This window comes from Doryrhamphus excisus, linkage group LG2 (assembly GCF_037039965.1).
Source record: "Doryrhamphus excisus strain RoL-2023G ecotype Guam linkage group LG2, RoL_Dexc_Guam_v1.1, whole genome shotgun sequence".
NCBI lineage: Eukaryota > Metazoa > Chordata > Actinopteri > Syngnathiformes > Syngnathidae > Doryrhamphus > Doryrhamphus excisus.
This window is the reverse complement of record NC_136358.1, coordinates 29232052-29258887: the sequence shown is the minus strand read 5'-3', so window position 1 is coordinate 29258887 and position 26836 is coordinate 29232052. Positions and strand designations below refer to the sequence as shown.

Below are 26836 nucleotides of genomic sequence, written 5' to 3'. Positions count from 1 at the left end.
TCAATTACATATATCAAATAGATTGATTTGAATCAATCAGTCACACTTTAGATGGTTTATTCACTGAAGTGTCTTAAATGATTCATTCCGTTCTTTTCCTACTGGATTAAGGTTTCGGACCCGTCCCTGAAGGACCGAGTTCCGAACCCGAGGAGACGGCCTTCTCCATCGCTGCCCCCACCCCGTGGAATTCATTCCCCACCACTCCGTGCTTGCTCTGTTCGTCCCACCTTCAAAAACAACTCTAACCGGTTCGAATCTCTTTTTAACGTCTAACTTTTTATTAAACATTCATACTTTGCTTTGTTTTGCGTTCTTTTTGTTGTATTTTAATTTTTGTTATTTAGCTTTAAATGTTTTTTGTCTTACATTAAAGCGTTTTTGAGTACCTTGAAAAGCGCTATACAAATAAAATGTATTATAGTTAATTATTATTATTATTATTATTATTATTAAAATCCAAACGTCCACTAATACGCGGTGTCTCCAAGCCACGCCCCCAAGGAGGATCTGTCCATTCAAATCGAGCCTATCCGTCACGTGACGAGCGGGCTGGTAAATTTCGAGTGATTCGAGAGTTGTCGGTCCTCTGAGCTCCAAGAAGCCGATGGAGCCTCCAAGTCAGCGGACTACTTTTTAGTCTTTCTCGCTTGTTTTTCAGCCCCTCCGGACTAACTCCCAGACTAAGTCATTGTCTCTGCTGCCATGCCATCCGAGTGCCGAGCAGGTGAGCTTGTTTGTTTTTACATCTGCCAGCGAAGCACTTTCAAGAGTTGACTCTTTTTTTTAACTGAGCGTCCTCATTTGATTTAAAATGTCCACGTTGGGTTTGTATTTGTTATGAACTAACATGTCGTGGTAGTTTTTTATCTGTATTGTTAATATTTATATTAGTAGGACTTGTATTACGCTGTGGCTAATAACGTACAGTAAGCTAGCAGCTAATGTTTTCGTTCCGGCTGTCGAGTATATTACAATATATTTATATATTCTACATACTGGCGCTAATATGAACTTTTATTAACTGTACCCGGAATTAGCAATCTTGAAAAGTCAACTTAATGCATGGAATGAAAGTGGTTATTTTTTACAAATGCTTGCTTGACTGGCATGCTCATCTGGGAGACAGCTTGAGAAAAAGAAAGAAAATATTACAATTTGGATATGAACGATATGTTTGTTTTGGATAAATCCTGTCTACATCGATATGAACAATGTTGTTTTTGTGCTTAAAATAAATATTCATATCTCAATAATAACCATAATTGTTGTGTCTCTAGTGGAAGCCGTCCAGGGTCTAGACCGCCGTAGAGTCCACTAGCCACCCCTCCCCCCACCCCCAAGCTGGGATGCTCCGGAAGAGCAGCGCTGGAGGCGGCAGGCGACCCGGTCATCATGGCAACCATTCCAAGTCCCTCACGCAGTCTCTGTCCACCGGGTCCACCAAGACCTGGGATGGGGGCCGGCGCCGCTTCAGGGAGCGGGGCCTACTGAGCGGCATGGGCCTGTTGTCTGGGCCCGTGGAGGCGCCGGGAGTGGACCCCGAGTACGTGATGCAGCTGGTGGATGACGTCCGGTGCTTCGCCAACGTGCTGCTGTACCTCAAGGAGGCTTTCCAGAGTCCAGGTGAGTCCTCGGCTTGGTGGAAGCCGTGCTTTCACTTTGTGACATCTCTGATGGTTTTTATTAACCTAGCATGTTTTTGGAATGGGGGAGGAAACCGGAGTACCCGGAGAAAACCCACGCATGCACGGGGAGAACATGCAAACTCCACACAGAGATGGCCGAGGGTGGAATAGAACTCGGGTCTCCTAGCTGTGAGGCCTGCGTGCTCACCACTCGCCCGCCGTGCAGCCTCATAACGTAACAAGAAACTGAAAGTGTAGGAGTTGGCAAAAAAGTCCATTTAGTCCAAACCTGACACCATGAAAATGTAGGAAAGCCGCTTGCTGGGCCCCCATTAGGAATGCAGTTGCATGTGACGTCAGTCGTGTTATGGAGCTGTATGCGTAGCCTAGTACATGTGTGTACAGGATGTAGTATGCCAGGCTATGTATGATACATTCATATCATACGTAGTCGTACATAGTCGTACATAGTCGTACGTAGCCCAAGGGAGATGTCGGTCTATGATGGCTGTGTTCATATGTATGTACGTACTATGTACTACATATGTACTGTGTTACTGTGTACCTTGTTTGAGTAGAATAGTAGCATTGTGTTATTTAAGGAATTCCTCTTTGCTCCTAGATTTCTTTCTGTTTTGCTAGTGAAGACGCTAGGCCTGCAGCCCTGCTTGGTGTGTAGAATTTTCGGTGTGTGGGACCGGGTTAACAACCGGGTTAGCCTGCTGCTCTCTTTATTGCACAACAGCCACATGTCCTAAATAACGCTGTTAATGCTACGTAAGCCACCATGACTCTTACCAGCGGCTGGACAGTGTTCGTCATTGTTTGTTGTCGCCTGTCACTCACAGAGTTGCACTGCAAAATGTGACAGAATACATTTAGTTTTATTTGATTTACAGTTCATGTCAGCTTTCATTTTGTTCACTCAGAAGGCTGGAGGAGTTTTCCACTGGGCTGGCGTGCAGCTTAGAGGGAACGTTGGTCCTCAGGATGCTCAACATGCAGGAAGTGGAAATAGTCTGGTCCAGGGTCAAACTATGACTTTATTCACCTTTGAGGTAGCATTCCAAGCTGTCATCCTAGCAGCACAAACAGAATAAATCACCTGGCGTTATTACAGGGGCGGTTCGGAATGTTTGGCATGACGTTGTACGACATCCCATCAGTGACATTCCCCCACTTCATCCCGTGTGCCGAGTTCTGGTGGGTTTTTTTTTGGTGTTCCGGTTAAAAGTTCCGGTTAGTTGGTGGGGTCATTTAAAGGGGACCTAGTACGCTAACGTCCGGCCCTTTGGACTGAGATGCGGACACCGAAAGCTTTCCAGATCTTCCAAAAGCTGCACCTATTCCAGTTGTATTTCCTTGGAGTTCCAAAGCGGTCTGTTTTTAATTTATTCCACCTGTGGCCCGCCCCCGGGCATGTCCATGCCCAAGCACTCCGGAGTACTTCCGGACGACTGCCGAACCCCTCTATCTAATTTTGTCAATAGAGGGGCGGGCCACCCTGGGGGGAGTACTTTCATTGTTAGTGCAGAGCTGCCAATATGTACACATTTATTGTACTCAATGTGCAGTGTGAGTCTGAATTCTGTTGTGTTTATCTGGTTTCAGTTTCAAGCTCAGTCTGTACAGTAAAGACTAATACATGGATATTAACTCAGTCTGTACAGTAAAGACTAATACATGGATATTAACTCAGTCTGTACAGTAAAGACTAATACATGGATATTAGCTCAGTCTGTACAGTAAAGACTAATACATGGATATTAACTCAGTCTGTACAGTAAAGACTAATACATGGATATTAACTCAGTCTGTACAGTAAAGACTAATACATGGATATTAACTCAGTCTGTACAGTAAAGACTAATACATGGATATTAGCTCAGTCTGTACAGTAAAGACTAATACATGGATATTAACTCAGTCTGTACAGTAAAGACTAATACATGGATATTAACTCAGTCTGTACAGTAAAGACTAATACATGGATATTAACTCAGTCTGTACAGTAAAGACTAATAAATGGATATTAACTCAGTCTGTACAGTAAAGACTAATAAACGGATATTAACTCAGTCTGTACAGTAAAGACTAATAAATGGATATTAACTCAGTCTGTACAGTAAAGACTAATAAATGGATATTAACTCAGTCTGTACAGTAAAGACTAATAAATGGATATTAACTCAGTCTGTACAGTAAAGACTAATAAATGGATATTAACTCAGTCTGTACAGTAAAGACTAATAAATGGATATTAGCACTTTCATGATAGTATTTCAAATCTGGGGGGCGTAAAAACATTTCTGTTCCCTCGGAGGGCATGACAAAAAATAATTGTCTTAGCTGCAGTTTGACCCCTACTGTACACACACACACACACACACACACACACACACACACACACACACACTGGGGTCCCGCAGTGCGCCTGGCAGCGTCAGTGTGTTGTTTAACCATTCCTCTGTTTGGAGGAGTGAGGCCTCTGTGAGTCATAGCTTGTATTCGTATCAGTGCGTGTGTGCGTGTGTGCGTGTGTGCGTGTGTGTGTGTGTGTGTGTGTGTGTGTGTGTGTCTGTGTGTCTGTGTGGCTCTCCGAGTCGTCCCAGGAAAGATTTGGGATGTCTGCACGGTGGTGGCAGAGCGCATCGTTCGCCTCACAGGAAGAGAGAGGCTCATTAAAAGTGTTGCGTTTTGCCAGCAGTTGTTGAAGGATACGCTCCAAGTATTACAAATACTAGCTACCATAAGCAATAATTACTAAATAAAATCCTCCAATACGGCGAGATGACCTGCACAGCGCTGTTGAGCAAATCAAGTTCTCCTTTGTTCCCCTGCCTGACATTAATGGCCGTCATAGCGTCCTCTGAGCTGACTTGTAAACAAACCTTCCCTGTTCCGGAGGAAGACATCTCACGTTGCACCAAAAGCGACGAAGGAACCTTGAACATGCATCAGATTCCAATTGAGTGCATCCCATAATCAGTTCCCAGTTCCACGTGTCCAAAAGGAGTAGGAAGAAGCAAAGCTTATTAAATCCTACCCCTCCATCTGGTACTTTTACAATCACTAACTGTTACATTTGTTCACTTCCTGCTTTTTAATTTTTTTAATTTAATTTAATTTAGGGAGGGACTCGACAGCAGCAGAAAACCAGGAAGCTGAGGAACTTTATTTCTGTAGGCACAGCTTTTGTGTTATTAGTGGATTTCATTTAATCACGGGGGTGTGGGTCCATCTAGCTCTACAGGGACTACTCTAAAAAAAAAAGGCAGCCGCCCATGAGCCCGGCAGGCTGGCATTCAGGGTTCAGCTTAGTGCCTGCAGGTCTAACCTCCGCCAGATTGACGCCCCTAAGTGGTCTGAAGTCACGGCGCTGGCATGAAGGGCCGCCCTACAATCATCTCGCGGGCGAGAAAGTAGCTGAGACCCTTGTGGCCGAACGGGTGACCCCCGACCCCGTCCCCAGATGACCCTTTGTCTGCTCCACATGTTCTCTTTATCGGCAAGCCTCGCCCTCTCGCCCCCTGTGCCCCCACTTTACGGCTTAAAGCTCATACTTGAGGCGGGTTCAATGCGGCGAGTGTCAACATGCATCCATTATCGCCGGGGGGCTTCAAACTCAACTTTATTGTCATTCCATCAAATGGACAACAGCGATGTGTGCACTCGTGCACAGCTAACATTGTTAGCCACTCTCGGTGGTTATATTTAGCACTCATGCATGATTTGTGGTTTGAGGACAGCTCGGTTAGTTAATGGTTTTAATCAGCTTGTGGGGGGGGGGGGGGGGACACACAGCTCAGACCACCGCCCCCCTCCCATTCCCCCGCCCTGCCGCATACTCGGCATTCCTTTAGAACAAACGTTCACTTGTGGCCGCAGCACCTTCAATAGGCGAGTGGTAGGTGTGAGCCCCCCCCCCCCCCCCAGAGTAAAATGATGGCTGATGGAAGCTTTTCATTCATAAATCCTTAAAAACTTAAGGCTTTTTGTCCCCTAAAAAAGCACGATGGACACGGCATGGCCTTATTTTTGTTTTGATGTTTCACCATCTTGCATCCTCCTTTGGCCTGCAGGCCAACTGAAAACAGCAGTGCTGCATCCACGGAACGATGCCTTCAGGGCACCCTCGTAAAACATAAAAGCTTTCTTTGCTCAAGCATCGTTATTTTCAGTTTCATGGTGGGTGAAGTCATCGCAGCAGATTTTTTTTTTACTTATTTGAAAAGTATTGTGGCTTTGGTGTGACCGTGTTACCAAAAGCAGTCTGTGGTCCTTGTCCCTGGTCCTTGTCCCTGGTCCTTGTCCCACTGTGAAGACTGTCTGCGTATGCGTGTCATCACGACATCGTGATAGGATTGTGTCGTGTTCTGGTCGAGCCGCATTGTCACGTTACACAATGCAAAGTCAGTCAATTGCCTGTCGCCTTACTGATGTCTGACTTAGTGGTCCACATAGCTGCCTGTCTTACATCTTCCACAAGCAGATCCTGCAACCTAAGACGTCATTTCTTAGCTTGACTCTTTTGCACAGAACCCTGGAAAAGGGAGATACTGCTGTAACTGTGTCCTCTCACACAGCTTCCTGGGGTGTCAGATACTTCTCCAATACAGTCACAGTTGCTTCCATCACAAAATACCCGAGTCCGCTTTCTGCTTTTTGACACCTGAACCGTTCCTGAACCGCCCCTCTGCTACCATCTGAAGTTGCAAAATTGCCAGGTTCCATGTTGGTGCCTTTTATACAGAACAACCACACAGGATACAAAGGTGTTAGCGGGGTTGCTGTAACTGTGGCCACTTTCACATAGTTACATATGTGGCATCCAGGAATACTGGTCTGGCGTGTAAAATACTTCAAATAGTCCGACGGAGCCAAAAGTTCATTGAACACAACACAGTCAGAGAAGTGAGCCTCGGTTGTGAAATTGTCCCGGCTTCCTGCTATTTTCTTTCATACCGGCACAGAAGAGGGAGTCGGCTGCATCTGCGCGGCAGAAGGCAGCGGCTGCGGCTGGAGGGCCCAGCAGAGGAGGATAAACCTGCTTTTCATCCAGCTTTTCAGTGAATAATGTAAGAAGACTTGAAGTAAATATTGTGAAATAGAAATGTGGGTTGTGGATCCCAGCATGTTGTTCATTCACAAGAAGAAACCTTGGTGATCCTAAATTTAAACATTTACACTGCATGTATGGGATCGGTATTGGTATCCATATTCTGTCAGTCAAGGTGGATGTTGTTGTTGCCGTATCCGTGAGTGCTTTCACACGCGACGTGGCATTCCGGCATTCCCATCTGACATGTAAAATGTTTCTACGACAGAACGATAAGTGCGTTCCAAACAACACGGTAAGACGTGTGATGTTGGTGGCATCCCGCCTCTGATGGGGCTGTGATCTCGTCCCTTGTCTCCCCCGCCATGTAAGGAGTCCAGGTAGCACCAACGACCATGAATGCCCCCACAAGCGTGCCGTCTCAAGTGGGTGCTCGCGGGTGGCAGGCCAAACAACATAATCGTTTAATGGGTGTCTGCATGCAGGACAAAATAAAAGACTGATTTGTCGGTAGGGTGGGGGGCCGATGTAACCCACCCCCTTTTACCCCATGAGGCTGAAGGATGTTTTTGTGGCAGCTTGCGGTCGCCTTGTGTTTCCCGGGCCGGGATTTATGGTTACGGGCTGGGGATGTTTGTGTAGGAGATTGATCGTGGATTGGAGTGAAGGAGGAGGATTGTGGCGTGGACGTCACGGCTGGCGGCTGGAATTTACAGCTCGGGATTGGACCTGCACTGTTAAAAGGGGAGGGGTCAGCTTTACAGCTCGGGATTGGACCTGCACTGTTAAAAGGGGAGGGGCCAGCTTTGTTGGTCAGGTTGCTGGTGCTGTTGTTCTAGCATCTCCAGGACGGTCTCACTGCTGCTGGTCTTTCCAGTCAAGGAGACGTTCGTACAGGCACGCCACACTTCCTGGTGCTCCACCAATAAACGTTGCGATGGGGGGGGGTCTACAAAGTGCATCCCATGCCCGAACACAATAGCAAAGTCAAAATATGAAGACAAAAAGGTTGTAATCTAACGATAAAAGGAGGAATAAGGTCATATTTGTAGCATTGTAATATGAGAAACAAACAACACAATAAAGTTGAAATGTATGGAAATGTATTAGGTTGGGGATAAAGTCAAAATAATAAGTCATAATATTACAAAAAGTCTAGAAGAAATTGAAAACCAAGAGCAGAAATTGAAAAAACTTCATCATATTATGAGGAAAAACTTTGAAATATTAAAGAAAAAAGATTTTTCATTTTGAAGCTGTAATATGAGAAACAAAAGAAAAAAAATGGGTGGACTTGGGGCCAGCAAGTCCACCTCTGAATGGCTGAAGAAAAACCAAATGCAGACCTTGGAGTGGCTTAGTCAAGGTCCTGACCTGAATCCTATGAAAATGCTGTGGCTTCATGCTGGAAAAGCCCCCAACGGGGCTGATCTACAGAAAGTCTGCAAAGATGAGTGACATGTCTCCACGGTGATGTAAGAGACTTGATTGCAGTTGTTGCTGTCAGGGTGGACCAACCAGTGATCGGGTTTAGGAGGTTAAGGGGACTAATATTTACATTAGTTGGATGATCTGAAACCTTCAAGTGTGAGCAAACCTTTTGACACCACGGAATGTTGGCCAGGCTGGAAAAGGTTTGGGGTCTTGATGTCGATGAGAGGAGGTAGTATGGCTTGCAAACACTCTGCGTGGTGTCCAGAGACCAGCAGCATGAAGACCGGACCTCCCACGATGGCGTCCGCCCCCAAGCAGGTAGCTGTTTATGGAGCGCCTGCTGTTTACCGTCTGTGCGATGTCTGCGCGTGCCGCTGGGCCTCCAAACAAGGCATCCAAAAGACAGCAGTGGGGGGGGGGGTGTTAGAAGTCTTGTTTGCTGATGGACGGACAAAACAATCCCATCTGCCAGAGATCAGGTTGCAGGCATCCCAGCAATGCAGATAGTTTGCTAACGTCCCTCAGCCTTGCGGGTGATTGTACGCTAGCTGACGTTTCCTAAAGGAATGACCCGAAAAGATTCGTCTGTTCGGTGATCTGAGTCAACGTGCGTCACCATGCCAGAATGGCACAGTCATAGACGTGCACCCTCAAGGGGGTGTTCGTCTGTCGGCCTCCTGGCGAAGAAGAGGAGGTCCAAGGAGGGATGAAGGAAGCCTATAGTGAAACCCCCCGCAGCTATTTCCCATGGTACATTGTGTCACCGTAGCTGCAGAGGCTTGTTTCACGTTGAGCGCTTCTCGTGTCCGGACAAGGCTAGCTGATTGCTGGTTGTTATCAACTCCAGGGGGGGTCATGGGGGTAAGGGCCGTAACCTCTAGTCATCCTCGGCTAACTCCAGCTTATTAAAATGTCTTTAGGTGTTCAGTCATGCTATTTTAAGCCGCTTCTTTCTTATAATAAATAAATATAATATAATAATAATATATTGCGTATGGGCAATCAAACTATGGAATGGATTGAGTAAGGAAATCAAACAATGCACAACGATGAGCCAATTCAAGAAACTGTTTTTAACAGTGGGTGAGTCATTCGGGAGTACCGCTGGGAATGTTTTGGTCATCGTCTCTGCAAAAGCTGACCAAGCGTAAAAGCGCGGCTGGAAGGCGGGTCTCATGTCACCTCAACAAGAGGAAACAAGGTGGCGGCCGATGGCGATGGCGGGGTGGAAATAGGGCTCTTCCTTTTGACAAAGCAGCCCCCCCCCCCCGCTCTTCTCTGCCTGTTATCTCTACCAAAACAATGGTATGCCCCCACAACCCCCACAATCAGGCCGCACATTTCCAGGGCACTATTTGATGTCATTGTTGTGACAAAACCACTCACGGCTGATTTTCAGTGGCTTTTCTCTCTGGGCCGTCGCACACCGCGGCTAGCACGCGGAGCCTCTTATGATGAACAATGGCCGCCGTCAGTGAGAGCTGTCACATAGAATCGGACCCCACGGCTCAATTCCTTTTCCTAGTTTGTAAACATCATCTTTTGTTAACGGGGACCTATTATGCTCATTTTTTGGCCCTTTGTATTGAGTTGTGGACTCCTATAGAGCAGCTACACACAATAACCGGCACACAAAGCTTTCCAGTTCTTCCAGAATCTGAACCTATATTTAGCCTATATTTTGCTCTGCTTTTATACATGGTGACATGACAATAGCATTCCAATGAACAAGTTATTTTACTTTAGAAAGAACCCCCCCATAGCGACGCATCAAATGAGGGTTGACGCTCCCATATTGTACGGAAGAAGCCAACATGCACGCTCACGTTTTCCTTGATGGTAAACCTCTCCAAGCAGCAGCGGGCCGTCAGAGTGCAAGCGAGGAGCTTGAAAGGAGAAGAAAAAGAAGGGCGGGGGCTTTAATGAGGTCCATTGTCGGCGTCTGTGAGTCCTGGTGGGGGTGGAGGAGAGCTTCAAAGTGCAGCTCTCCAGGGCATGGGTGTTGGGTGGTTGGGGTGGTTGGGGGTCCTTACCGTGGAGCAGGTGAGCCTCCTCCACTAGCAGCTTTGTTCTTTAATCTTCGGGGGGGTGGGTGGCGAGGGTCTTGACTCTCTCTGGACGGCAGAATGAAGTCTGGAAATTCCTCCTCCAGCCTCAAGGGGTGCTGGTGGCAGTGGTGGTTTTGCGAGGGTGTGACTGACGTAGAACCCCCCCCTCGTAATTCTCTCAGTCATCCAATAAACTTAGCCTGGCTCTTGATGGAAACCAGATGACTCTCCTGCACTTCTTCCTGAAGATAGACGTGAAGTCACCTGGTCTGGTGACTGACAGCCGCGCTTAGGTGATGTCATCCTTTTCTCTTGATGCCAAGGGGGTGCAACTGCTGTCTGAAAGGATAAATGATGCGCCTGTTTGTCATTGTCTGGTGGTGCCGCCCCTCATGGCCGGATGGAGCATGTGATGCTCGTTTTGAAACGCTGGGCCATCTTCCCTTTTTATGGGCATGCACACCAAGTGTCTTGTCTTGAAACATGTACGTGTAAGACACGAGGAGCACTTGTCTTTATTTGAACACGCTAAAACCAATTGAAACGACCGAAATGATGCAGACCCATGAAGTAAATGTAAAGTTTGGAAATATTTGGAAATATTTTTTGTTGAAAAGAGGGGATCAGATTACCCGATAAATACAGCGACAATGTTGCCATGTCGGCAAGGCCGATCCCTCTTGCTATATAAATATATATATATATATATATATATATATATATATATATATATATATATATATATGCCAGAATAAGATGTAGCAAGAGGGATTGGCCTTGCCGACATGGCAACATTGTCGCTGTATTATTATGGTAATCTGATCTCTCTCTATATATATATATATATATATATATATATATATATGTGTGTGTATATGTTTGTGTGTGTGTGAACAATGAACAGTCCCATTATAATGTGTTTATGAGCAAGGCTAGCAGCTACCGCCAAATCTATTTGCGGCGTTCCAAGTAAATTCCTATATGTTCCCGCTAAGTCTGATCCACTTTGTCTTCCATGCTTTTAGCAATAAAGCACAACCGTCCACGTGTGTTTATCTGTTGTTTGTTTGTACTATTTTTAAATCTCCTTGTTTCATCAGCCACTTGCCAATTCCGCCCTTCCTCTCCCTCTGTGTGCGTGTTTTCCCACATGTGTGATTACATGTTTCAGCAGCCCCTCATTTACTCTCTTCCCATGTGTACTTCATCTGCCGGCTGGCCAGGAGGGGGACCAGTTGGAGACCAGTAGCAATCTGGACACGAATTGCCACCAGACTGGCTTCTTCACCTCCTGCCTGGGCCGGCATTTCGTCATTAATATTCATTTAGTCATTAAGCTGTGGACGTGATGTGTATGACTCCTGTATAAACCATAGAAAAGCACACAATGAAAAGGAAACATTTTAAGAAGAATTGGTTTGTTGTCCAGAAAGATCACCACAGTAGCCTGGTTTGATGTGCATGAGCATCAATTTTAGGAGAATAGAGTTGAATTGTTTATTTTAATAAAAAGTCATAATATAATAATAAAGTTGTATTATTTGGAAAATTATAGAATTGTGTATATTTAAAGGAAAACTACACTTTTGGGGGTAATTTTGCCCATCATCCACAATACTTCTGTACATGTACACATATTTCTTTGGCATTCTATGGCTGTGTCTTCCAGCACACAGCAAAATTGAGAGCAGGGTATCTTCTGTTGTTCCGTCTGTGAGTGACGAGCAGCTAGCAAGGCGTCGTGTTATTCCACAAGATTAATGTAGTTTTTCATGTTAGCTGCTACAATAACAATATGACTGCGGATTGGTTAATATGTTTCATACTAACTCATTTTCTCTCATTACAATGCACAGAAAAAGGAAATAAATATGTGTTCATGTTTCACATAAGGATTGGGAATGATGGGCAAAATCCCCCAAAAGTTTTTATGTAACCTTTATTAAAAAAACGCAACATTTGATGTGTTTTGTATTGCATATGAATGTTTTTTCCCTGTCTGGGACATCAGCCCTCCCCTGCTTTGGTTCCTAGTCAGTAAAAAGTGGAATTCATTTTGAAGCAGCAAAGGAACGACTTCCATGTTTACTGTGAGCGCTAGGAAGAGATTAGCATGTGTCAAGTGCCTTTTTTGTTGCAAAGACTAAAAGAATTCCATGAATGAGTATGACCGTGACTCCGGCTCGAGCGCTGAAGTGTGGCTGATGTAAACGCAGCCTGGCCAACTGTACATGATTCTGAGCTTTGAGTTCATCTTTCTGCCTCCCATGGTGCTTTCACTGACCCGCATCTTCCCATCCCTCGTTGTTTCTGCCAGAGGTGGACGTGGGTCTTCAGCAGGTGGTGCAGGAGCGTCTGGCGGAGCTGCTGCGCGTCCTCAAGGCCGTCATTGGAAAGCATCAGGCCCTCAACTCGGCAGACATCCTGGGGAAGGCCGGCACGGTCATCGCCAAGGTGAAAGGTCGGTGCTGCTAACCACACATACGGTCTACGGGCTTTTAGGATTAGCACGGATCATAGTTAGCATTTGGGATGCTTGAATATCCCGAGTGTGCCAAACTATGCGCCATCGAGGCCACAAAGCAGCGTTGCCAAAGCGTAGCTTGCCAAAGAGGAAACATTGGACTTCAATTACGATGCAAAAATGGCCCTCATCCAAGCTAAATATTATTAACCATAAATAACGGAAAAAGGAAATGAAACTTGGTTAAAATATTGGTAAATAAAATGTTGGGAGACTTTTCCATTTTTGTATTGCTATTTTTAAAACTATTTTTAATGTCATGGAGCAAATCTGCGGCTTTTGTTGTCTTTTGCCCGAACAATCAGTTCCATGTCAGGTAAAAGTTTGATCGCTAAAGCGTGACTTAAAACCCAACGCTGGCAACGCTGAGTGGAGCGACTGGGAGCGAGGTGACGCTAAGAGCGAGGCGTGGAATGATAACAGGACTCTTCAGAGCGCCTTCTTCGCCTCTTGCTTTGGGCCGCGACACCTCCGGCACCCCGGCGGCACCTGGGCGGAACCCAGACGGCAGGCAGCACGCATTAAACAAACATGTGCTCGCCCAACCGGTTTGGAAGGTTGGCGACAGTGAAGATGTTGCGTCTGGCATGTTCTCCTTCATTGTTCTCCCACCCCCAATGACACATTTTTCACTGGCGGCAAGATGTCAAGAGCAAGTAGGCGTGCCTTCAAAGTGGACCTCCATGGTCTGGTCCTGGGAGGCTCCATGCTGATGCTCCACAAGATTTCCAGATGGTCACTCACTTAAAAAAACATTTTTTTTACATATTCTACTTCTACTTAGGAACAATGACAACTAAACAAGTAAAATTGTCAAGTCGTAGTTTTTTTTTATAAAATATTATTTTATATTAATATTACAATATTATATTAATATTAATATAATTTTTTTACATATCATTTTTTCATATTCTACTTAGGAACAACGACAACAAAGCAAGTAAAATTGGCAAGTCATTGTTTTTTTATAAAATATTATTTTATATTAATATTACAATATTATATTAATATTATTAATATGAATATAATTTTTTACATATTTTTTTACATATTCTACTTAGGAACAATGACAACAAAACCAGTAAAATGTCAAGTCGTTGTTTTTTATAAAATATTATTTTATATTAATATTACAATATTATATTAATAATAATGTTAATATTATAAAAATATTAATTTATATAATATTTAATAAAATAGTCCAATGGGATGGGAACATGGCCCTTGGATGTTCTCCCATAGATGGTTGACACTGGCTCTACACGTTTTCATGCCACCATGCTGTGTGTTCGTCCATGCAGTTTTTGCTGGGTATTCAGGTTGAATGCCCCCCCCCCCCCAGTTAAATGATGCAGTTCCCGTATTTCGGACGAGAGCGGAACCGAGGCGGGCTGAGCTGTGGAATTATTGTTATGCGACCCACAGGATGTCCTGAGGAAGAAGCCAGTGCGGAGCTGAGCACCAGCATTCAGGCCGAGTGCCGCATCGCCTCCAGAACGTGGCGCTTGGCCCCGCCCCCGAATAAGCTCACAGCGCCATGACCTTTCCACGCTTCTTTGCCGCCAATGCTGATGGAGTTTGGCGTCACGAAGAGGAAATGGAAGCACAAACGCTAGAAAAGTCAAATAGGAAGTGGAATCCTCACAGACTCCCGTGGACTCGCTGGCTTTTTAGACGTTTGGAGATTTGAAGGAGGCGAAAGGTAGGAAAGGAACTCAAGCTGTTTGAGTGTTTCCTGTTGCAGCACGGGCAGGAAGTACTCGGCTTAGTCGCATTTCACTGCCTGCGACTTTGGTCGCAACCCTGTCTTGCTGAGGAAAGCGTTTCCTCGACAGGAAAACGCTGCATTCGAAGCCTTTTCAGCTTCAACCGTCCAAGTCTTCAATTCTGATTGGGGATCCGGAAAACACAACAGGAAGAAAACAACATGGAGGATTACTTTGGGGACTACACTTTGGATTGGTTTTAACTACAACAAGGGAATCCACCGTTCGACATTTGGGACACTTCTGTAGGTATGAAGACCTGACTTGATTTGAGACGAGATTTGTTGTGAGAGCCAGAAGAAGAAGTTCAAGTCTAATTGCTTGGAGTTTTGGCTTTGGTTTCACCGTACAAACATTAGTCCTGGCCAGTCATATTATTCTCCGTAGAACTAAACTTCTGCTTTGTTTTTCCTTTTTGTCCGCAGGCATCGACTTCAAAGACTTGAGGCCAGAAAAGCGAGACGCCTTATTTGGCGAGATTCACACGTCCATTGACGCTTTGGCATTCACGTTCGGCAATGTGTGAGTGTGACGCTCTTTCGTTTTTACCGACCTTAAACACGTTCCTGCTTGTATTTTCTTTACAAATTCACTTGAAATGATTTCCTGAAGTGAACTTTGGGGGTGGGGTTTGGTCTTTGGAGGTTTCACTGCTTGCGAGGTTTGCTACCGGCCGCCTTCTGCTCTGACTTTATTCAAAGTGAGGAAACCAAAAGGAAAGCTATGCATGCTAGCCGCATTGAGTCTTGCGGTAAACAATGGCTGATCACGTTGGGGTGGCGCTAAGTCTGGACGGTTTTTTTAAGTTGTTGTGGACAAAAAGGTTGCCTCCGTTTTGGTACAATTTAGGTCAGTTTGCTGTGCGAGGTATTGTTCCCCCAACTTGGACGTCTAAACGTGCGTTGCTGACTTGCTAACCGTGCATTTTTTCTCGAGTACTGCTGCCAATAACCCGCCATGGGGCCAAAGAAATATATGAATCATATATTATTATATTTTATGATATTATTTTATTGTTACTATTATATATTGTTATATTATCTGCATGTAAAACAATAACTATGCTCTATAAAATGTACTTTTTCTTCATATTTTGGCTGTAATTGGATTTGCATGATTTCTTATGGAAAAAATTGCCTCGGTTTTCATTCTACTCAGCTTTCGTCTAAACTTTTGGAAAGAATAATGAAAACCATGCAAGCTCATTTGGGAAATATCAACTATAAAAATAAAAAATATCATAAAATAAATAGTCTAAATATATAAAATGAATAAAATATAATCAATAATATAATAAATATCAACTATAAAAATAAAAAATAGAATAAATATATAAAATAATATAATAAAAATCAACTATAAAAATGAATAATAAAAAATGTCAAGACACATGCACATGGCAATGTATTGAGGCCCATGTTAATTTTCATGTATTGTATGATGAATTCATAAATGTAGTATCATCCCCGGACTAGAGCCCACAAGACATTTTTTAGTCACGTTTTCATCTCTCCAGATCTAGCGACAGCCCTCATAGAAAATGTGCTGAGGAAGAAGATGCCAATCAAACATTGTAATATCATCTTTGACTTGTCCATGATGCACCCATGGGTGGGTGTCAAGTAGTTATCCAGTGTTACCATGGTGATGCCAAAGCTGCCCCCCCCCATATCAAGCCAGTGTAGCGTTGTTTTATGTTGAATCTTGCTTTTACTTATTGTTGCTTCTCCGTGTTTCTGCCCCCCCCCCCCAGAGTTTCGGACTTCCTTATGGGAGATGCGGACAACGGCTCCGGGTTGGGGACCCCCCAGACCAGAAGAAGCAGGGTGAAGCGTTTTTCTTGTCTATTTGGTGGCTTTTGTTGCGGACTTTGTTCTCAGGGGGTAACAGGCAATTTAAGCAGGCCTCCATTTTGGGAAAAAAGCCTCAGAGACCTTCTCTCCCAGCTTGACTTGGGTGTCGACGGCGCAGCTGCTTCTGATTGCATGTTGCTTTCGCCCTCCGTATTTCATCTCCAATGTCCTCTCCGCAGTCGTTCGACAACCTCGCCGTGGATCTCCAGGAGTACGTGTTGGAGAAGAATGACCTCGCCGGTGAGTGCCATGCAGGCTGTAGATGGTGTGTTCATGAACTATGTCATGAAGCACGGCATGAGGCGTTTAGGCTCCTAAGATCACGGCGGGATTTAGTGTGCGTGTTGTCGGCATGCCTGAGGTCGACCAGCCCTAAAACCTCTGCCTCCACCCGTGTTATTTCTGCCTCTCATTCCGTCAGGCCGCTTGTCCCCCCCCCGCCCTGTCCACATGTCTGACATTCCCAGGCTTGGTTTGGGTGCAGGTCTGTGTGGGATGGGAAGCACATGGGTTCCGAGTACACTAGAATTTAGACGGCAGCATTTTCACATCCTCCTAAAGGTCCACTTCCTCATCTCAACGCTGTGTTTTTCTGGCACACTCACATCTGTGGACGCTTTTCACTCTCGATGGTCTTGAACATGCCTCCTCCTCCAGGCCCAGATGTTCCCCTGACGCGGGAGGAAGAAGTTGACTTGACCCTGCTGAAGCATGACAGCGGGGTGGAGTCGGCGCTGCTGTACGCCAAAGCCTGGTCCAAGTACATCAAAGACCTGCTGGCCTGGATGGAGAAGAGGCTGAGCATGGGTGAGGGCCCTCGCCGGGTGGTCGCCACGGGAGCTCCGTCACCTGCGGCAACCTTGCGCTAATCATCCTGTTCCTCCTCCAGATATCGAGTATGCCAAGAGTTACGCCAAACTGGTGGAGTCCGCCAAGCCGCTGGCAACCCAGCAGGTTGGTAGTCAACAAGCGGCACTGATTTTTAGGCCGTACGGAACGCTAACATTTGCGTTCCTCTGCGTGCAGGACTACATGCCCTTCAGCGACATCTACAATTCCACCTTCAAGAACGACCTGGAATATCATCAGCTGCTCATGCAAACGGCCCTGGCCCTGCAGACCAATAAATTCATACAGGTAAACATAATAAACACGATAAACATATAACAATAAACAGCAATATCACAATATCACAACTAATATAGTAGTTGTTCCCATGAGGGTGAGGTACCACCTTCTGAAATAATTGTCTGTATGACTGACAATGTGAATAATAATGATGTAATCATATCATGTGACCAGCCACGTGTTAACGACTTAAGCCCCATGCTACGCTAAACCGAGTCATTGCATCATGAAATAACATAAAAATAACAATACAATGAAAGACAAATATACAGTCTAAGATACTTATGTAAATATAAAACCTTTAAATCATTGCATGAACAAACAAATATACATACTAGATATGGAAAAAATATAAAATAATTGTTTTAAAATAATAACTGATTTATACTGGATGCAGGGGGGGCACATTCATGGTTTTCTGTATTTGATATTTTGATATTCGATATCCCTTCCTCTTCCTTTTCCTGTCCGATGTCTTATGTAATGTTTTCTAACCTTCTTACGTATGTTGTACATCCACCTTATATGTCTATTGCTGTGGAAAATACACGCTTGATGTTTGCTAATAAAAAAACACACGTTTTTTATATTTAAAGACAAACGTGTGTTTTATTAGTATTTACATTTCACTTTCCTCTCAAACAAAACAACAAAAGATTTACAATTCATTTAATGACATTATAATTTAAATGTAATGAAATTACATTATATATATATATATATATATATATATATATTGGGAGTACAATGCCAGCAGTCACCCACTCCAATAAGTGTGTCCATTACCAAGGGTTGATCTTCTCTTTTTTCTTCCTCGAAAGCCCCTGGTGTCTCGTAAGAATGAACTGGACAAGCTGAGGAAAGATCTCAAGGAGCAGTGGCAGAAGGAGCAGAAGAAAATGGTAAATAAAAAGTGGAATGGCGGCAGGTGGTGGACCTCCGCCAAGGCCAACCAATTAGACATGGGATACGAACCTGTGGTACATTAAAATGAAGATATGATATTCCATTCCAAAATGTTGAAAAGTAAGGTCTATCGTATTTGAGCTGTCTATTGATGGATGATAGATGTTGACCACCATCTTTGTGTCTGTTTCAGCACGAGGCAGACACCAGCTTGGGGAAGGCTCGGGCGCTGAAGGCGCTGAGGAGAGAGGAGTACCAGAAGGCCCGCTCCTCCACCAGCCGCTCCCTGGAGGAGCAGCCCAACATTGGCAACAAGCAGCTGGAGAGGAAGAGGAAGCTGGAAGAGGAGGCCCTGCTGAAGGTAGATGGACAAGGGGGGGGGGGGGGGGGGGGTTAAAGCTTGTCACGTTTTTATCTCAGTGCGGGCTTGTGCTCCTGCGTAGGTTGAGGAGGCCCAGGAACAATACCAGAGCTCCATGGCTGACGTGGGCGTCAGGAGGATGGACCTGGCCAACGTCAAACGCACCATCCTCACGCAGATCAGAGAGACGGTCTTCCAGTGCGACCTCACGCTGAAGGCGGTAGGCATCATCTTCCGTCTGGTGGAATAGAACGATGGTTAGACGCTACCATGCCAGTACCAGTACCATGTGACAATGCCAAGCCAGGAGTCAATTCATCTGCCAACTCCTTTGGCTATTTTGATTGACACATTGACTTCCCTCCTAGGTGACTGTCAACTGGTTCCAGATGCACCAGGTCCAGACGGTGGGGCTGCCCGCTCACCACCAGGCCCTGAGCGACAGCGCCAAGCAGTACGAGCCGGGAAAATGCTACTCTGACTTTGTGCGCCACCTGCCCAAGAAAGTGGCCAGGGAGCGTGTCAACTCCGACTCGCTCTCCTCCGACAGGTATCACTGACAACACCAGCAACACCAGTTACGGCCGAGGGGTTGGGGGTCTACAAAGAGTGAGTGAGTACCCCTCTAAGAAGTATAGGAGTATAAGAGCAAAGTGGCACCGGCCACAAATGTACAATGAAGAGGAAAAAAACATACCACTAAATTTCTTTTTTTTATTTTGGTGCTAAAATGTTATTATGTTTTATCATTAGTTAGTGTTGAGTACGTCCATATATTATACTTGAAATCTGTTTAATAAGTATGTCAGGCATATTTAGCGATGGCGCTTCTGTGCGTTTAGCTTGTTGGTTTCTTTTTTGCCAGCGCTACCTCATTTCATTTCGTCACTTTTATTGCAAATGTTGATCTGAAATCAGAGGCCAACATCAAGTTAGGAGGTTTTACAGGAGGCGTGAGTGGTGTGTTTCTGTGCATGTCAATTGCTATTTGTGGGTGGTCCTGGATTGTAACCCCCTACTGTACATAGTAAATATACACTTTTATCTGGTCTTGGAACGTAACCCCTACTGTACATAGTAAATATATACTTTTATCTGGTCATGGATCATAACCCCTACTGTACATAGTAAATATACACTTTTATCTGGTCATGGATCATAACCCCTACTGTACATAGTAAATATATACTTTTATCTGGTCTTGGAACGTAACCCCTACTGTACATAGTAAATATAGACTTTTATCTGGTCATGGATCATAACCCCTACTGTACATAGTAAATATACACTTTTATCTGGTCATGGATCATAACCCCTACTGTACATAGTAAATATATACTTTTATCTGGTCATGGATCATAACCTCTACTGTACATAGTAAATATACACTTTTATCTGGTCATGGATCATAACCCCTACTGTACATAGTAAATATACACTTTTATCTGGTCTTGGCTCATAAGCTCTACTGTACATAGTAAATATACACTTTTATCTGTACAAAGATGTTTTCCTTTACTGTCTTTTATTAGCCTATATTTAATCTTCATATTACCTTTAGATACCACCCCTTTTAACCCGTAATCAGCCAAGAAAAAGTACTTCTAACCTCTCCTACTGTAATGTACAGTAACACTGTTCCTGCATTCCCAGCATACTTTAGCTGTAAGTTGCCAAAGTATTGAAAGGATGTCTTCAATATCTCCCATCCCATCACCCTGTTGCCCTCCTTGTAGTTATCTCAGCTCATTTTCATGCAACCTCAACTCTTCATGATGCTCAGGTTTAACATTCGGGAGCCGCCATGGCGAATAGCGACTTCTTTCAAGGAAGAAGCCGACAATGAGTCAGAGAGGGAGAGAGAACGTGATTTAGTTGCCCTTCCTGTCAGGAAATATCTGTGGCGCTGGCTTGAATGTGGGCGAGCAGATTGCCAGTGTGAGACTTTGCCTCTTCTTTGCACTCGCTAAATATGACAAATATGACAAATATGATACAGGAAGAGCCGTCTTCCATCTGTATACGTACGTGCTCTTATGTTGAATTATCATGGTTTGGCTTTTTGGGTAGTGGCTGACATTGGTGGGCTGGCCTTCCTTATGTGCTGGTCTTTATATATTACATCATTATTATCATTATTATCATTGTTATCATTATCATCATCATCATTATATTATTATTATTATTAATATTATTACCATATTATTGTCATCATCATTATTATTATTATCATTGTTATTATTAACATTATTATCATTGTTATAATCATCATCATTATTATAATAATGTCTAATTATAAGTCTAATATTATAAGTATTATAAGTCTAAAGTAGGAGTTTGAGCTTACGTGAGAATGTTGTTAACAAAAATGCTACTTCCCAGCCTTTCCTCTCTCCTCCTCCTCCTCCTCCTCCTCCTCCTCCTCCTCCTCCTCCTCCTCCTCCTCCTCCTCCTCCTCCTCCTTCTCCTCCTTCTCCTCCTCCTCGCCACAAGCCAGCGTGTACCCTTTATGTGACCACGCCCCTCTACAGTGGAGCCTGAAACCTAAACCTAGACCATTTCATGTCTTGGCTACATGCTGGGAAAAAACTGCATTTTTCTGGGAATCACAAAAATGACCAGCAGCAAAGTTATTGAAATAGAAAATTGACGTGACTGTCAAAGTGTGCCAGATATTGAAATTAGTCTTCACTTTTTATACTGAGCAAGTATGAACCAATTGGGTGACACATTTTGAATGTATATATATATATAAAACATACATGTCATTTTGGAATTAAGAAATGACTCTACGTTTGGAGAAAAGGCACACTTTGCCACCGCGCAACAGTTGAAGTGTGTGAGGGTAACTTTCGAAAAAGTGGTGGGTGTGCTTAAAGGGGGCCCTTTAGAGCTGAGACTAGCTAGTCTAGCTTTGGTCTTACCATAAAATCCACTAAATGAAGCCGGGGAGAAACCTCAGATGTGTTTTGTGTGATTCTACGTTTACTTTACGGTCCTCTTTTATTTGGAAGCCTTTTAGGGCGGATGGCGGATGGCGGATGGAAAAACACTCCCATCATTCCTGGCTTCAAAAGGAGCGCGTGCTGGCTTTCATGTCGAAGAAGCTATTTGGAAAATCAAAGGCTAAGTCTGATGTGTTGTCTTTGCCCTCCCTGCAGGTTGGTGTTCAACAAGAGGTCCGTGGGCAGCAGGCATTCCTCCCACGGGAACCTGTCGCAGGCCTCCCTCACCTCCTGTGACGTCCTGAGCGGGGACGAGGTGGACAGTCCGCTGCACCAGCCCAGGATGGGCGAGCTGAGGTCCAGCAGCACGGACATTCAAGGTGGCCGCCGAGCATCCGTCGTGACCGTTTTCCACGTTTCCACGATTCCACGTTTCCGAGCACGCCGGATTGAACCTACTTGTTCCCGCAGGGCTGAGAAGCCAAGCGCCCCTCAGAGCCTGGACCTCCAGTAGTCCTGGGAGCCAGGGGGGGATGTGCAGCGACTCGGAGAGTGTGGGAGGCAGCAGTGAGTCCAGGTCCATGGACTCCCCCTCTGCTAGTCCAGGTATGGTACCAGGCGTTATCGCAGGGATGCTGACCAATCATATCGGCCGATATTGACATCAAAATGAGATATCATATCGGTATCTTGGATCTTATCAAACTGGAATTGGAATTATTAATAACAATAATAACAAGAAACGACAAACGCTAGAGAAAAAACTATCCCACTGAACCCAGTTTAGAATTTCACCTTTTGTATTTGGCTGGCACCATTTTTTTCTCCTAATTATGGCTTCATTCCGCTAATATTTGGATTCCTTGTCCTAATTGCGTCCTGACTGAATAAACCAATCTCATCATCTCAGGTGACTTCAAGCGGCGTCTGCCCAGGACGCCCTCCACCGGCACCATGTCCTCTGCTGATGACCTGGATGAGAGAGAACCTCTATCGCCTTTCGACAACGGTAAGACACGATTCCTCGTCTTTCCAGCTCCTGTCCCATCTTCTCAAAGCTCACAGTCTTACTTCCTGGACGCGTGCTGGCGTCACGTTGTCAGTGTGAACGTTTATCGTCTGGCTGGGAAATAAAGAAGCAGAATGTTTCATTTTCTATGATCATCATGTTGTTCTCATCCTTTGCCGTTCTTTTTGGGACTGAGGCGTTGTTTCCGCCATGTTGTCAGGTCTGGCGGAGATGGTGACAGAGACGACGCGTTCCCCCGGCCCGTTTCGGAACACCCAAATGTCCAAAGCCGCCCAAACCCACAAGCTGAGGAAGCTCCGAGCGCCGTCCAAATGTCGGGAGTGCGACAGCCTGGTGGTCTTCCACGGAGCGGAGTGCGAGGAGGTACTTTAATTGGGGATGTCCGGCGCCTTGAACGCCTTGAGCGCCTTGAGCGCCTTGAACGCATTGAACGCCTTGAACGCATTGAACGCCTTGAGCGCCTTGAACGCCTTGAGCGCCTTGAACGCCTTGAGCGCCTTGAACGCCTTGAACGCCTTGAGCGCTGTGTCACGTAAACCTTCTGCCCCCTCAGTGCTCTCTGGCCTGCCACAAGAAGTGTCTGGAGACGCTGGCCATCCAGTGCGGGCACAAGAAGCTGCAGGGACGCTTGCAGCTCTTTGGCATCAGCTTCGCCCAGGCGGCTAAGAACAGCGCAGACGGGGTCCCCTTCATCGTCAAAAAGTGCACCTCCGAAATTGAAAGCCGCGCCCTCAACATCAAGGTAGGACGAGTTGCGTCGCCGCAGGTCCAGACCCCAAGTTCCGTACCAACGCTGTGCTTGGCTAGGGCATCTATCGTGTCAACGGCGCCAAGTCGCGTGTGGAGAAGCTGTGCCAGGCTTTTGAAAATGGCAAAGACTTGGTGGAGCTGTCTGACCTCTCGCCGCACGACATCAGCAACGTTCTCAAGCTCTACCTCAGACAGGTTGGTTCCTGTTTGGGCGTCCCTGCTCCGTAGTTTGGGGCTACTTTGGTCCAATTCCAAGACCCTCAGAATATTGACCTTTAAAACTACACAAACAACAAACTTTAGAAACTCCCATTTCCTCCAAAAAGGTTTATTTCTAGCCTTTTGGGGTCTTTATAATCAGAATCACAATCAACTTTATTGTCATTGTATTGCATCCAATTAAATTTGAGTGTAACTCCAAGGTGCATTTTGTAGAAAGTAAAAAAAAAAATAAGGAGAAAAAATAAAAATATGATAAATAATAATAATGATTAATAACAAATAATAATTATAAAAATAATAACTAATACGTATATAAATAGACATAAAATATATATATATATAAATATATATAAAAGAATATCAAGAAATATTATAATATATCAAGAAAGAATATCTGTTCAGAATAAATGTAAATATATGTACATGAAAAACAATAACCTATACAGTAACCAAAATGTGGAATTGCAGTAAACAAAAGGTAGTATTTCACATATTGTACCCGAGTTTCACTTGAATAAATTCACTTGAATAAATTGGTATTAGAACATAAAGTGGTTTCAGCCAAAACATGATTATGATTATGATTATATACCACTTTTATTATCCATGTTTTAGCTGTGTATAAATGAATGAATGTTTGTTTTTTTATTTTAACCTTTTGTTAAACCTTTTAAAATGTATTATTATATTATGATTATGATTACATTATGATTATGACCAAAAAGCAGAGAAAATCATCTTTTTCAGCAGAGAAGCAAATTCCTCACATGATGATATGGGATCCATCCGATAGACCAGACAGGAAGTACTAAGCTCTTCCAGGAAGAAACCCACTCTGTGTTCTCGGTGCAGCTACCAGAGCCGCTGATCCTGTACCGCTACTACAACGACTTCATCGGTCTGGCCAAGGAGTACCAGCGGGCGGTGGCCGAGGAGGCCGACGCCCTGCGGAGCGCCCAGGCGCAAGGGGAGAAGCCCGGCGGTCCGAGCCCCCACCTCAACCGGGCGCTCCACCGGATCAGGGACCTGCTGCGTCAGCTGCCGGCGACCAACTACTGTACTCTGCATTACCTTGTGGCGCACCTGAACAGGTACCAGGCTCCTGGACCGGGGTGGGGGCCACACTGGCTCCTAATCGGAGTCCCGTCCGTCACAAGGTTCACCTTATTTGTCGCAGAGTGGCGGAGCAAGCCGATGAGAACAAGATGACGGCGAGCAACCTGGGCATCATCTTCGGCCCCACGCTGATCAAACCCCGGCAGGCCGACGCCGACGTGTCCCTGTCCTCCCTGGTGGACTACCCGTACCAGGCGCTCATGGTGGAGCTGCTGGTGCGACACTTCCCGGCCATCTTTGGCGCCTCGGCGCCGGCCGGCTCCAACGCCGCCGCCCAGGAGAAGCTGCAGCGGCTCAGCAGACATTCCGCCTCTTTGATGGACATTAAAGAGGTCAGGGTGTCTTCTCGAAGTTCTACAAAACTCACGGCTTACTTTTGGTGCTCATCTTGTGGTTTTGCCCTGCAGAGCACCAAAGCGTACAAGAGGTTCTCCTCCGTCATCCCGTCCTCTCACATCCTTGATGAGGTCCAGGAGGTCCAGCCGGGAACGGACAGAACAGATCCCTTGGAGGGACTCAACGGCGTCACAGAGGTCCAGAAGTCCACCAGCTCCTCTTCTTCACTGGCACCAAAGGTCCAACTCCGAGCCCACCGCACTCGCCTGGCGTCTCGGCCCATCAGCATGCCGCTGGAACGCCTGCCGAGTGCCGCCCAGGTCAGCGAGCAGAACAGCAGGAACATGGCCGCCAAAGCGGTCGACCCCGCGGTGGAAACCATCGAGGAGGTCTTGGAACCGGAGAGGTCCCGCCGCAGCGGCTCGTCCCGAGTCAGCGCCTACTACATCACGCCGTTCATCAACACGCAGGCCATGCAGAGGAGGGCGTGGGACAGGAAGTACAAACATTACGACGTCACGCCTCGGACTGCCATGATCATGGCCAAGCTGCCGCCCACTGCTGCTGCCCCAGCCGCCCCCGTCCCCGCCTTGAGTACTGTTGCTACCGTCTTCTCCAACAACCCTGACGCCATGTCCGTCACACCAGACTCTTCCTCGCCTCTAACACTCAGACAGCCGAGGACTTTGCAGCCGCCCCCGGGGACCTTCTACAAGCCCCCCTCCACCTCTGGCAGCAGCAGAGCTCGGACGCTTCCCGACTGGACCCCCGGCGTCGCCGCTACCACTGCCCCCGACCCAGAGCAGGCGGCGCCCCCCACAGCACCGCCAACCCGGCTCCAGACGCAGGACTCCACTGACAGCGCAATCGACCCCGGGGTTGCGACCTCCGCTTCCCTCTCACCCCCCCAGTCGCCGCCCCCGAGCAGCCCCGACGACCTCAGCCTCGGCGAGACAAAACCCGTCTACCAGAGACCTCGGCGGCTTCAGGAGCTGGAACACCGGGAGGCCCACTTCGTCTGACCCCGCTCGGGTTTGGGCGGCATGGGACAGTCCTGTGGAAACACAACACCGTGAAAGTGTTCTAAGTACTTAGAACCCTGACAGTGTTCTAAGTACTTAGAACCCTGACCGTGTTCTAAGTACTAGCACCATCAAAGTGGTTTAAGTACTAGCACCCTGACAGTGTTCCAAGTACTAAGTAGTACCATATTCCATCATCTCACTGGATCCAAAAGAAAACCGATCATCCTCTTGTCTTTTATTCAACTCCCAATCGCACTTAATGCAGCTTTTACTTGGAATGTGCTGACTCAGCATATTTTCATCTTTGTATACTCCTTTTAAATGTATCTGTGATTGGTACCTGCTACGGTATGTAAACAGTATTTATCTCCTATTGTACTCCAATCATACTCGCATGTTCCTTTGTAGCGTTACAGTGAGACAGTTCAGATGACCAACGGCGGTCCTCGCCGCCGCGGATTAAAATATCTTCTTCAAATTGAAAGTTGGGGAATTTCTTCACGATGCGACTTTGCGGTGCTTTAATTTGATTTGATTTTTTATTATTATTATGATGATGATTATTGTGATTATTATTGTGATAATAATAATACTAATTATTATTGTTATTATTATTATTATTATGGTAGAGCCGATCAGAAGAGGGGCTCAAATGGGAGGGGTCTTAACAACCCCCATTCGTCCAAACTGTAATTCATCAAGTGC

General features: G+C 45.6%; 1 protein-coding gene across 3 annotated transcripts; it reads left to right on the top strand.

Moving 5' to 3' along the window:
- The first annotated feature begins 550 nt into the window (after positions 1-550).
- LOC131109390 (rho GTPase-activating protein 29-like) lies at positions 551-26609 on the top strand. 3 transcript variants are annotated; one of them, XM_058061336.2, is made up of 22 exons: positions 551-727; positions 1281-1626; positions 12487-12630; positions 14885-14981; positions 16213-16285; positions 16492-16552; positions 16970-17119; positions 17202-17266; positions 17339-17449; positions 18262-18342; positions 18540-18707; positions 18790-18927; positions 19076-19257; positions 21869-22032; positions 22124-22258; positions 22563-22661; positions 22882-23045; positions 23236-23424; positions 23490-23627; positions 24507-24745; positions 24832-25102; positions 25178-26609. In XM_058061336.2, exons 2-22 carry the CDS (start codon positions 1350-1352, stop codon positions 26126-26128), a joined length of 3897 nt encoding a protein of 1298 aa, XP_057917319.2. In that variant the 5' UTR covers positions 551-727; positions 1281-1349; the 3' UTR covers positions 26129-26609. The 3 variants fall into 3 exon arrangements, with proteins under 3 accessions (XP_057917319.2, XP_057917320.2, XP_057917321.2); XM_058061337.2 differs by lacking the exons at positions 551-727; positions 1281-1626; positions 12487-12630 and adding an exon at positions 14095-14395; XM_058061338.2 differs by lacking the exons at positions 551-727; positions 1281-1626; positions 12487-12630 and adding an exon at positions 14438-14708.
- Positions 26610-26836: the final 227 nt, after the last annotated feature.

Excerpts from the sequence above, each read along its gene's own strand:
- LOC131109390 (XM_058061336.2), top strand. The coding sequence starts at position 1,350 with ATGCTCCGGAAGAGCAGCGCTGGAGGCGGCAGGCGACCCGGTCATCAT. Across the intron at positions 1,627-12,486 it reads GGAGGCTTTCCAGAGTCCAG|AGGTGGACGTGGGTCTTCAG; the intron begins GTGAGTCCTCGG and ends TGTTTCTGCCAG. Across the intron at positions 19,258-21,868 it reads GACTCGCTCTCCTCCGACAG|GTTGGTGTTCAACAAGAGGT; the intron begins GTATCACTGACA and ends CCCTCCCTGCAG.